The sequence below is a fragment of the Megalobrama amblycephala genome, linkage group LG16 (assembly GCF_018812025.1).
Source record: "Megalobrama amblycephala isolate DHTTF-2021 linkage group LG16, ASM1881202v1, whole genome shotgun sequence".
Lineage (NCBI taxonomy): Eukaryota > Metazoa > Chordata > Actinopteri > Cypriniformes > Xenocyprididae > Megalobrama > Megalobrama amblycephala.
The window spans coordinates 35887458-35901215 of NC_063059.1; the positions used below are offsets into that span (position 1 = coordinate 35887458).

The 13758-nt window shown below is 39.6% G+C and overlaps 1 protein-coding gene across 1 annotated transcript; it reads right to left on the reverse strand.

Moving 5' to 3' along the window:
* Positions 1-192: 192 nt before the first annotated feature.
* Positions 193-13327, reverse strand: LOC125248283 (integrin alpha-E-like). The gene is made up of 4 exons (XM_048160003.1): positions 13178-13327; positions 12905-13058; positions 4662-4803; positions 193-317 (listed from the first exon to the last, which is right to left on the reverse strand). The coding sequence occupies exons 2-4, from the start codon at positions 12965-12967 to the stop codon at positions 193-195; spliced, it is 330 nt and encodes a 109-aa protein (XP_048015960.1). The 5' UTR covers positions 12968-13058; positions 13178-13327.
* Between the last annotated feature and the right edge of the window lie 431 nt (positions 13328-13758).

Here is a 13758-nt window from a genome sequence, read left to right on the forward strand (position 1 = left end):
AAAGATGTTTCTTCAGCCGAACAACTGTCATGTTGTCAAACAACAATAGCTACTGTACACTGACTGATCATGGACTGTTTGTGTTTGGCTCTAGTAAACCAATTCCACATGTCAGTAATTTTAAGGTTTTTTTGGTTCTACTTCAAATTACTCTAAAAGATTCACAGAGTGTGTGTTAATGTGAGTGTATTTCTACTCACGGTAGGTGTGATTCTCATCAGTGTCCAGCTCGATCCCCAGATTACACACACAACGGAACGATCCCGGCACATTCGCACAGCTATGAGCACATTTAGCCTGACCAGACACATCTATATCTGAGAGAGAAAATGATTGAGTAATTAGTAGATATGTCAGCGGAAAAAGCTACTAGTCTGTTAAACCTATGTTCAGACTGCCACCAAAAATCCTTTTTTTTTTTTTTTTTTTTTTGGCATATCCATGCATATCCTGAAGTCTATGCAGGTTTGGGTCCAAAACTTGGACAAGTGACTTGGACACGGGTCTGGTCTGATATTGGTTACCTCTGGTCTCAAGTAGCCTAATTTAAAATAAATGTGCTTTTAATAAATGAACTCCAAGATGACCTGAATTTTTAAAACATTCCTTTTCATTTTTCGTTTCAGGCATTTAACAATATTTTATTATTTATAACAAATACATATAAATAATCCCTTCTTCTCAATCTGTGCTTCGGTCTGTAAATTACCAAACGCTCTTCAATATCTGAGCCATCTGAGAGAAGGAGTGTGGGGATTGGCTTCTTAATATTGTCGCGATTAGGATTAGATATTAGGGTATGTTTACACAACAATAATATGCTTGAGTTTTCCACATACAGAAAACACTGTATTCTGCTGGCAGGCCATTAGATGGCGATGAAACACTGACTGAACGTGAAGGCAGGAAAACACCAAGCTGACGGTCGGCCGTCGGGCAGTTTTTGTTCGTCGACCGACTAAGTTTTCTCAGTGTGTTCTGCACCGTTGGCTGAAGTTGGTGCTCAGCTTTTGTTCAACTGATTCGACATGTTGAATCGGCATCGGAGCTCGTCGGGCCGTCAGGCCATCTGATCATTCTTATTGGCTGTTCAGCTACTGCCACCTGCTGGTACGGAAAGGCATTTCATCTTACGCAGGCGCAGAACGGACGTGCTACTTTGCCGTTGGCTGTCGAGCATTGGTTTGGCGTGTCAGGGCAACTTTGGACCCAGACGCTCCTGACATGAGCTAACCCCGCAGTCTGCTTTCATCGCCACTAGTTCGTTGGCCTCGGCTTGGTGTGTTTCTGCCTTAATGCACAAGTGCATGATGTCATCGAGACAATGGTTTGCTTTATCCAGGCGAGAAACATAGTTATCATCTGCCCACACAGCGTGGAGATTACAGAATTGAGAACAACTGGGTTATAGCAAGAGTCTTTGAGCCTGTCTAGATCATGTTGGTAGTCTTGATAGTTTTTACCTGTTTCTAACCCCTTAACATTCCTGTAAAATTTGCCTAAAATGCCTAAAAAAGGCATACCCATTCTTAAAGTAAATTGCATGCTGTTCTTGAACCATTTGGAGTATATGCATGGTTTTGGTCTCTTTTGAAAGGTATGTGTAGCAGGGGCGGTACAGTGGAACAGGATAACTGTCTGTTTTAGTAAGTTTTATTTCTGTTCAAGTTTTGCCCTACCATGGGTTGTTTGCTTTTTGTCCTCTTGGCTAAAGTCTAGGCCCTTGTATTTTTCACAGATCAGAGTTTAGAATGGAAACTTTCCATTTTATAACACAAAATGTTGCATGTAAACCCAGTGTCCTGCATGGTTTTGATGCTCTGTGAATGCTTCCAGTGTGTGCCAGTGTCTGAAGTGCATGTGAAATCATGCCAAATCTATTGGCCAACGGAGGTCAGATGATGAAGCGTAGTGCGTCATCAAGACCATAAAACAGTGCCTGCATTAAACGTCAACAGATTTGAATCATCTGAAGGAAGATGCATAGGCATATTGAAGTATGGCCACTAGATGCAGCATCTCGTTCCCTTTTCAGGGAACCGGGTTTACACATGTAAACCAGAGTTAACTCAATGCTGCGTCATGGCGTTGACGCTATGGGAACATTAATACCCATGCTGTCATACTGAAAAGATGCTTGCCCAGCAAGGCTATGAAAGATACACAAGCACATACATTTTGAGCTAAAATAATCAATCAACCCAAAAGGACCAGTGAGCATGGGGTTGAATCTATATCTGTAAAACCTTATGAATGTGTCCAGGGAGGACCACCTTACTGCAGTACAAACATCTTGCAAAGGCACACCCTTATATAATGCCTTAAGGGATGCCACACCCTGAGTGGAGTGGGGCATGACTCGTAGAAGTGAAGACAGCCCACGTGCCTCATAGGCCAGAGAATCACATCTGTGATCCAGTGCGATAAACACTGCTTGGTGACTGCAGCACATTTGCTGGACTAATAATTGACTAGATTTATGCCACTAGCCTGTGTGGTTAATAAAGTCCAGTCCGGGATCTAAAGATTTATGTGAAGCCCTTCTTTCCTCAGTGATCAAAATGGAGGAGGGAACAATGCCTGAAGTATGACGACTGAGCGGTCAAAGAAGGCACCTTTGGAATGTAATTTGGTCTAGGGACAGAATAACTGTGAACAGTCCAGGGGCAAAGTCCAATCAGAACAAGGCTATTGAAAGGGTCTGCAAGTCTCCTACTATTTTAAACAACATTAATGCCAGTAACAGAGCCGCTTTAAGAGTCAGAAATTTTTATGAAGCTGACTCCAAGGGCTTGAATGGAGCATCTGATAAACCTTCCAGGACTATTCGCTTTGCTCTTCCCTATAGGAATTAGGGCCAGGACTGGCTGGTCAAAGTCACCACATCCTGAAACCTGTCGGTGACAGCATTTACTTTATTGCCATACAGGCCAGGAGAAGAAATCAGAGCATCCAGGAGAAAGACTTTTTCTTTAATGCCCGATAGATTAAGGGTGTGTTCACACTTGTCACATCTATTAAAACGAACCCTGGTGCGATTGCTCGGTTAGTGCGGTTCATTTGAACATGTGTGAACGCTGCCATCCGAACCCTGGTGCGCCCCAAACAAGCGGACCGAGACCGCTGAAAAGATGGGTCTAGGTCCGCTTCCAAACGAACTCTGGTGCGGTTCGAATGATATTTGAACGCAACACGGACCAAAGACATGTAAACGAACCAAAAACAGGAAGACGAGACCCTAAAATGGACAGAATCCTCACGCATGTCGGTTTTTCTCGTCATAGTTGCGAGTTTGCCCATCACAGGCATCAGATGCGCATCTCCACGCAGCAGATCGTTTGTGTGTGACGGAGGGATTCCAGCCGCTGTTTTGACTACTTTACGTGTTTTATAAGCTCTTCACGAGTTCCCAGCTGGCCAAAATACCATCACATGCAGGCTACACACACACAACGAGCGCATTTATCTCAGCACACAGCATTGTTTTGGATGTTCTGTAAGTTCCATCTCAAAATTGGCAATACGTTATAAAATCCGACCATTCACATTGTGAATGTATCCATATGCCTTAAGGTTCGATATCTTTTGGTTCGGTGATAAAATTGCCAATCTGAACGCTAATCGGACCAGGACTAAATGTTTTTTTTTTTCTTCTTTGGTCCGGACAAAATTAACCAAACTACAATTGTGAACGCACCCTAAGCCACATGGCAGCCATAGAACAGCCAGTGTCATGTTGGGTGGCATGGAGGGCAAGATCTGCAGAGTTCTTTGACCAGCTCAGGGTATAATCCCTCACCGACATCCAGATCCTTCAGAAAGGCAAGCTGGACCCCTCCAGGACAATGCCAAAGATTGTTTCCATGACATTTCCCCATATAAGGTTGAATATGTGGGCTGAATAGGGGTTTTTCCATGATCCCGACACCGTGGAGTGGAGATCAGGAAAAAATGCTTGTCGAGCTTACTGTGAGCTACTTCCTATTTCTCCTCTGGACAGTCCAAATTTAGTTTGGCTACGGCATGAGTTACCACCTCAAGCAGCTCCTCATATGCATATGATTGAGGAAGTGGATCAATTGAGGCTCCCACAACAACATCCACATCCAGTTCCTCAGAGCTGGATGCGGCCAGCATTAGGACCTTATTTGGATCAGAAGAAATTGCCGAGTAGGCTTCGGGATCCAAATTGGGGCTGTCGGAGTCGGAAGAGAGAGCAAGAGAAAAGAGAAACACCTTTCTCAAGCTCTTCCGCCAACTCCACCTGTGATTTCCATTATTAGAGACTAAGCGTGCTCTGCTTCCAAACACATTGCACACAAATTGCGCATGTCATCCCTCGTAATAAAGCAAGGGCATGGTGACTCACAACTCTTAAAATGCTTGCTGGCCATACTGTCTAACACCGAGTGAGATGAACAATCTGACAATCAATTCATGTGAATACAAACAGACATGCAGCTTCCTAAAGACATAGAAACTGATGACGTTTAATGCAAGTGCCATTTTTTGGTCTTGATTTCACCTGACCTCCATCAGCCAATAGAACTGCCATGACTTCAGACACCGGCGCATACTGAAAGCATTCCCATAGCATTGAGTTCCCTCGAAAGGGAAATGCCTTTCTCTATTATAAAGCATGATGTTGAAACATTTCTTACCTTTAATTCCAATTATACTTTTCAGTGAGGACAGAATGTCGTCTAATCCGGTATAATTGGAAACACTGAAAAATTGATCAGGATCTGCTATGTCCTTCATCTCTTTTATTGCTTCAGGATTAGACAGAATACCTTCACCAACCTAAAGATAACAATATTTATCCAAGTGTATGGGTTTTATGATATATTTTGTTAAATCATAAAAACTATTATCTATAAAATAACCAAGTAACATAGCTGTTGTAAGTGCTTTAGTAGGACTGGTGAACCTAGAAGTATCTACAAGGACAGATTAAAATAAATTACAGTAATGTGCAATTGTAACAAACCACAATGAAAACAAACCACAACACAACGGAATTGGCACAACATAAAAGAAACAAGCCACAATCCTAGGGATGTAATGATGCTCCATGAGTCGGTTGAAAATCGATTTAAATATGTGACAATTCAAGTTGGTTGAAATGTTCGAGAAAAGAATCGCGATACACATTTTAAACAGCAGGGTCGGTGTCCCTGAAGCAGATTACTGTGATTCCGCTTTACAGGCACGAGAACAGCGAGCAAGTTGAGCGTCAAGAGTAGCAGCAGTAAGCGCTGATGTTGAGGACGAGCCATCCTCCTTCATACAAAGACATCCTCATACATTTACAAAGACTAAAAATGAAAGCGTTGATGTGCAGATACCCCAAGATGATGTTAATATACACTAATAGCACAACGTATCTAATGTTGGATGTATTTCACAGACTGAAGGAGAAAGCTGTGTTTGTGCAGGTACTGTATTTATTGTACTCTTTCTAAATGTGTATAGAGTTTTGGTAACACTTTACAGTAAAGTTCATTAGTTAACTACTTTACTTAACATGAACTAAGGATGAACAATACTTTTACAACAATTATTAGTCTTAGTTACTGTTAATGTCACCATTTACTAATACATTATTAAAGGTGCCTTAGAACCCTTTTTCACAAGATGTAATATAAGTCTTGTGATGATATTTGATTGTTGTTACTTAAGAAAGCCACTAGATGGCACTGTGTTAAGTTATGTGTGGAGTACTATACAATTAAAATAAAAAGAGAAGAAACCTAGCACATGTAAAAGCAAGAAATAAAAAGACAGATATGTTGTGACTGCACAGAAGACTCTTTATTAACAATGTCAAACAGAACATGGTACCAGGAGTTAAATCAAGAAAAGAACAGCCTTTTGTGAAAGCAACATAATGGATACCTTGAAGCCACCGGAGAATTTAAAGCTCACGGGAAATGTTGACAGCAACTGGCGCAGTTTCAGGCAGCACTTTGAGCTATACATGACAGCCATTGGGATGGACACAAAGCCAGAAGCACGTAAGGTTGCTTTACTACTTACGATTGCTGGTCCACAGGCTATTGAAGTGTATAATACCTTTGTCTTTGATGAGAATGAAGACAAAAACAAGCTTGATGATGTGTTAGCCAAATTTACTGCTCACTGTTCACCCAAAAAGAACGAAACTTATGAAAGATATGTATTTCGTTCACGTGTGCAGCAACAGCAAGAAACGTTTGATAACTTCCTGACTGACCTCAGACTCAAAGCAAAGACATGCAATTTTGACCAGCTAAATGAATCTATGATAAGAGATCAAATCGTCTTTGGCATCAGTGATGCAAAGGTCAGACAACGTTTACTGAGAGAAACAGAGCTCACTTTGCAAGAGGCAATTAAAATTTGTCAAGGCCAGTGAACTTGCTCAACTTCATGTGAAAACATTTGGTGAGATGATGCCAAAGACTGCGTCTTCAAATGCAGATGCCACAATCGGTGCAGTATCTTTCAAAGGAAAGCGACGCATGTCCAGAGCTGTAAAACAGAAGGATGGAGCTTATAGCTGCAAACGATGTGGTACCGAACATCTGCCTAAGCAGTGTCCAGCTTTTGGAAAACAATGTGCGAAGTGTAATGGTAAAAATCATTTCGCAAAACAGTGTTTTTCTAAAGGAAAAGTGAGACAAAAAGAGCGATCTGTCAAAATGATAGAAGAAACTGACCTGAGCGACACATTTTTCGTCGGCATGGTAACCTGTGAAAATATGCTAGAATCTGAGAACATATATAATGGACAGGTTATCAATTGATGCACAAAGTCAAGAGGATGCTGTCAAAAATGACAAATGGATAGCACCACTGGAGATTAATGGAGCGCTGGTCACTCTCAAGCTTGACACTGGTGCAAAAGCAAACTTAATCAGCATGTCAGACATCAAAAAAATGACAGACAAGCCAAAAATCAAGAGAAAGTCAATACTGCTCAAGGACTACAATGGACAAAGCATTGACTCGTTAGGAATATGCAAGCTAAAAGTAGCAGTGAAAAACAAAGTGCATCATTTACTGTTCTCTGTTGTTGCTGAGAACCTGGAGTCCCTGCTTGGTGACAAAGCCTGCGAGAGCTTGAATCTTGTCAAAAGGGTGTACCACATTAACCATGACAACTCAGTGTTGAGCACAAGTAACTCTGTGGATGACATAATGCAGAGCTTTGCAGATGTTTTCAAAGGATTTGGTGTCTTACCTTATGTTTACAAGATCCAGCTGAAAGAAAGTGCACAACCTGTGGTGCATTCTGCACGTCGGGTCCCAGCACCTCTCAAGGATCGTCTAAAGAAAGAATTAGACAGGATGACCACATTAGGAGTAATCAAAAGAGTTGAAGAGCCAACGGACTGGGTGAACTCCATGGTGTGTGTGAAGAAAAAGAATGGAGATTTAAGAGTGTGCATGGATCCAAAAGATCTGAACGACAACATAAAGCGTGAGCACTATCAAATACCAAAGCGCGAAGAAATAATGAATGAAATGTCAGGTGCCAAATATTTCACAAAGCTTGATGCCTCACAAGGATTTTGGCAAATACGTCTGGACGAGAACAGCTCAAAGTACTGTACCTTCAACACTCCATTTGGTAGATATTCGTTTCTCAGACTACCATTTGGAATTGTCTCTGCATCAGAAATATTCCACAGAGCGATGGAGAACATCATTGAAGGACTTGAAGGAGTCAGAGCATACATAGATGACATCATCATTTGGGGATCTTCACTTCAGGAGCATAATAACAGACTGACCAAAGTGCTGCAGAAAATCAGATCAAGTGGATTGAAACTAAACAAAAACAAATGTCAGTTTGGTGTGCAAGAACTTGTGTTTCTGGGAGATAAGCTGTCAAGTCGAGGGATACAGCCAGACAACGAGAAGATAAATGCCATTCTAGAAATGAAAAGTCCTACAGACAGAAAAGAAGTACAGCGTGTGATGGGTATGGTGAACTACATAGGAAAGTTCATTCCGTATCTTTCGGCAAAAACATCATGCCTACGAGAACTCCTACAAAAGACAACAGACTTTGTGTGGACAGATGAACATGAGGCTGAATGGCAGCAGTTGAAATTAACGTTGACCTCTGCACCCATATTGCAGTTCTTTGATCCAACTAAGAAAACCAAAGTGTCCACAGATGCCTCCAAGAATGGTCTTGGTGCAGTTTTATTGCAAGCTGATGATGATATCTGGAAACCAGTAGCGTATGCAAGCAGATCCATGACTGATTCTGAGTGTCGATATGCACAAATCGAGAAAGAGTGCTTAGGATTAGTCTTTGGGCTGGAGAAATTTCATAACTATGTATATGGTCTTCCCACCTTCACTGCTGAAACAGATCATCGTCCACTAATTGCAATAGTAAAAAAGAATCTGAATGAAATGACACCAAGGATTCAAAGACTAATGATGAAATTGCAGGTACGATTTCGATTTGGTTTATACGCCTGGCAAATACTTAGTGCTGGCAGATACCCTCTCACGAGCACCCATAAGAAGCAGTGGGAGTGCAACAGAAGAAGATGTTGAGATTCATGTGAACATGGTACGTACTGCTTTTCCTGTGTCAGATGCAAAGTCAAAGCAAATAGCAGAGGAAACCAAAAAAGACACTGAATTGCAAGCTGTCATTGACAACATGGATAATGGATGGCTGAGGGGTTCATCTCCAAAATACAATGACATCAGAGGTGATCTTTGTGTTGTGGATGGAATTCTCCTGAAACAAAACAGAATCGTCATTCCACAAAGCTTGAGACAAGACATACTATACAGAATTCATGAAGGTCATCTCGGTGTAGAAAAATGTAAGAGGAGAGCGAGAGATACAGTTTTCTGGCCTGGAATGAACAAAGACATCGAAAATCTGGTGAGACAGTGTGACACGTGTCAGAAATTCAGAAATAAGCAAATCAAAGAGCCAATGATAATTCCAGACTTACCAGCATCACCCTGGGAGAAGGTTGGAATGGATCTTTTCCATCTGAAAGGCAATAATTATCTAGTGGTGATCGACTGCTACTCAAATTATCCTGAATTGGCTTTACTATCTAGCATGTCTACAAAGTGCGTAATTACACATGCAAAATCAATTTTTGCAAGACATGGCATACCACAGACTGTCATCAGTGACAATGGCCCATGCTTCAGCAGCAAAGAGTGGCAAGAGTTTTCAGTGCAATATGACTTCAAACATGTCACTTCTAGTCCAGAGTATGCTCAGTCAAATGGCAAGGCTGAGAAAGGTGTTCATATTCTCAAGCAACTTCTGAAAAAGGCTGCTGACAGCAAGTCTGATCCATACCTTGCTTTGCTCAATTACAGAACCTCTCCATTGGAGTGTGGTATGGCCCCAGCTGAGATGCTGATGAATCGGAAACTTCGCACCACACTGCCATCTTGTTCAAAACAAAAAGGGCATGTCACAATGAAGCAGAAACTCAAGCAATTGAAAGAAAAACAAAAGTTCTACTATGACAGGTCTGCAAAACGTCTGCAACCACTGGTGATGGATGACGTTGTCAGAATCAGGAGTGATGAGAACTGGAGCAAAAAAGCTACAGTTATGCAAGAAGTAGCTCCAAGATCTTATACGGTGAAAACAGATGATGGACAAATCCTCAGACGTAACAGACGTGATCTGCTAAAGACTGAGAAAGAAGTAGAAGACTTGGATCAAAGCAATGCTGTGTCTGACTCAACGGCGCTGTCCAAAACAACTGACCGCAAAACTGATTTGCATACAGATACTCAAACATCAAACAGTCACACAGTTGCACTTAGAAGATCTACAAGACATATTAAAAAACCTGATAGATTGAACCTGTAAGAAATTGCTTTAAATATAGGAGTGAGGAAATGTTATTATTTTTTTTTAGTTTATAAGTTTCATTAGCTGTTTAATAAGTACAAGTTTGAATGTGTTATATAAATACATTGAGTTTATTTTTTGATGTTTTCTTTAAAGAAAGGGGGATGTGATGATATTTGATTGTTGTTACTTAAGAAAGCCACTAGATGGCACTGTGTTAAGTTATGTGTGGAGTACTATACAATTAAAATAAAAAGAGAAGAAACCTAGCACATGTAAAAGCAAGAAATAAAAGACAGATATGTTGTGACTGCACAGAAGACTCTTTATTAACAATGTCAAACAAAACAAGTCTAAGGTGTCCCCTAAATGTGTCTGTGAAGTTTCAGCTCAAAATTATTATTATTATTCATTTTTTTTAACTGCCTATTTTGGGACATAATTAAATATGCGCCGATTCAGTGCGTGTCCCCTTTAAATGCTCGCGCTCCCCGCCCCCAGGATCGCGACTCTATAATACATTGCATAAACAAAATTCACACAGCTAATATAACCCTCAAAATGGATCTTTACAAAATGTTCCTCATGGACGCTGCATGCATGCATCAGATCATATAAGTATAGTATTCATTTGGATGTTAACATGATTTATAAAGAAAAGTTGTGTTTATGAATTATACAGACTGCAAGTGTTTAATAATGAAAATAACGATGGCTCTTGTCTCCGTGAATACAGTAATAAACGATGGTAACTTTAACCACATTTAACAGTACATTAGCAACATGCTAACAAAACATTTAGAAAGACAATTTACAAATATCACTAAAAATATCATGATATCATGGATCATGTCAGTTATTATTGCTTTATCTGCCATTTTTCGCTATTGTCCTTGCTTGCTTACCTGCATAAAGTCTGTTGATCCAGCTGTGCAGCTCCAGACGTTAACACTGGCTTGTCTAATGCCTTAAACATGGGCTGGTGTATGCAAAAGTTGGGGACGTACATATTAATGATTCCGACTGTTGCGTCACAGTCGGTGTTATGTTGAGATTCGCCTGTTCTTCAGAGGTCTTTTGCACAAATCAAATTTACATAAGAAGGAGGAAACAATGGTGTTTGAGACTCACTGTATGTCATTTCCATGTACAGAACTCTTATTTAATTATGCCGAAGTAAATTCAATTTTCAATTCTAGGGCACCTTTAAAATCAAAAGTTGCATTTGTTAAAGTTCCCCTGTAGTCAATCATTTTATCCCTTAAAACTCATCTCTGATCACTAAAGTGACACATTTAAACATTTTTCCTGTGACAAAAACATTTCTTCATGCCTTAAAACAGCATGAATGTAACTCTACAGCCTTGCTTCATTTAATATACACGGATCTATGAATATGCTAATTTGCCCCACCTCCACTCATTTGCATGAGCTCAGAGATCCACTCGGTCAACTTACTGAGGGAAACGCGGCACAATGGTAGGCCTATTGCTTTTTACAATGTTGGACACCTGATGGTAATTAATATGATTAGCCTTTTGCTTAACTATGTTATCAAACAGCTAATAATGTGTTGCGAATGTTACAAACCATGTTCCCGTTCACGGTCACCAGTGTTGCCACGTCTGCGGTTTTCCTGTGGAACTGGGCTACTTTTACACTGTTGCCGCGGGTGGCTTTTCCTGTTCGCGGGTTGAATCGACTCAAAAGAATGTGATATTTAGCCCCTGGAATATACATCAAACACCCACTATACTGCTACCCTATTTTTCATATCAACAGAAAAATATACCAGCATGTATTCTCTTGAGACTCTCCTGGTTCAGATCGGTTATAGTTAATGAAATGCTAAAGCCTGCCTTCACGTTGACGTGATTGGTTACAAGGTAGTTTTTGAAACTGTCTTTAGATCACTGCCGTTTTAAAGAGAAAATACTCAACAATGGTGTTGACTTATGAATTTGCACATGGTTTGTCTTAAAGCATATTACAAACACCACATAGACATATAAACAACATTAAAAACTTGATTTTCACCACAGGGGGACTTCAACATTAGTTAACACACTGTGAACTAACATGAACAAACAATGAACATTTGTATTTTTATTAACTAACATTAAGCAAAGATTAATAAATACTGCAGAAATTGTATTGAGTTACAGTCACCGGTTCCTGCACTACATTTCCCAGCATCCCCTCTGTCCTGCACCTACATGTCATCACCATCACCCGCACCTGAAGTCAATCATCATCATTATCTCTCATCTGGACTCGCTATATAAAGTCACCTCACTTGTTTGTCGGTTATCTTACGTTACTAGTGTGTGTATCTCCTGTGTTCCTGTATGTTCCATTGGATTACCTAGTAAATGTTGACTCTTGATCTTATATTCCTCGTTGTGTGTGTTTGTACACCGCTAGTTTGTAACATATTGCTTGTTAATAGTTCATGTCAGTTAATATATTTAATGTAAACAAATGTCACCTTACTGTAAAATGTTACTGGATTTTTTTTTTAACAACATGTAGATTATTATAGCATATTTTTCTAAATGTGTTCAAAAGTAATTCTTGAAAGTGTAAAAATACAAATTATAGCAAATATTAAAATCTTGCCTTTATTACAATGTGAAACCTGTCATTGTTGTACATTGTTGATTTTACTACTTATATCAGCAGCGTCTTGACCAGACAGACATAGAACGAGCTGAGCCAAAACAAACCTTCTCCCAAGAAAACAGTATTGGAAGATCTAACTGGAGGGACTTCTTTGGGATTAGTTCTAAAATTTCAATTTAGTTTTATTTATTTGACCCAATATTTAAAATTCACAAAGAAATATGCAGCATTTTGTCTCAGAAAGAAAAAAAAAACACCATTTCATTTATAATTTGTCTTAAATTTCATTTTGTTCATTTTGTGGTGAAAAATTGTGAGAAAATCACATTGTGAAACCAGTATCGTGAATCCTATCGCATCGTGAAGTTGAGTGAATCATTACATCCCTACACAATTCAATGAAATCATCAAAACACAATAAATAAACACCACAACACTCACCCCAATGGAATAGCGAGTGACATCTTTCATTTGTGGCATGTTCAAAACATCAGTAAGATTCATTGGGTCTCCCAAAATCTTCCCGTCAGACAATACAATTATAATTTTTTTGGAGTTTTTTTTTTATCCATTCTCAGGGATGAAAATATTTGTGCTGCAAACAACCAATGAAACCAGTGAGACCCTAACATTAACATATTACCAACAAAAGTGATGCATGCAAATCAAACACTTAAAATGTCTAGTGTTTCACATCATAATTTGTAAACTCACAGGACATGATGGATGGCAGAGGCAGTGTTGGTGAGATTGAAAATTTGCTGTATTTCCTTGACCTTTTGCAAGGTTCTGGCACGATCCTTATTTTCTAGAAGAGAGAGCTCTGTCCTGATGCTACTGCCGTATTGCACTATTGCAAAGTTAAACTGAAGAGAGAGGGATTTTTTGTTGATAAAATACATTTTAAATTATACTTCAAACAGCTATAAATGTGTGTCATAAAATCCTTTAGTGTATACTTGCATTGAAACATGCTTTCCAAACATTTAACATAAAATTGTAGATGAAATCTTTGGCTCTCTGAAAGTCATCTGGTTGAATGCTATCAGAGCCATCCAGCACAAAAGCAATCTCTGCCCCAGCATCTAAAAAATATTATACGCTTTAAGATATTAATCAACATTTATCTTTCTAAATATTAAATTATTTGAATGACATTTTCAAACACTAGATAATAATGATGAATATTGTCTGTACCTCACTGAGAGAAAAGTACAACAGTACGTTTTGGGAATCTTTCCTGTTATAGTTAAAGTCTGGGCCAACTGGCAGATGCCTTTTCATGTGTCTAAGTT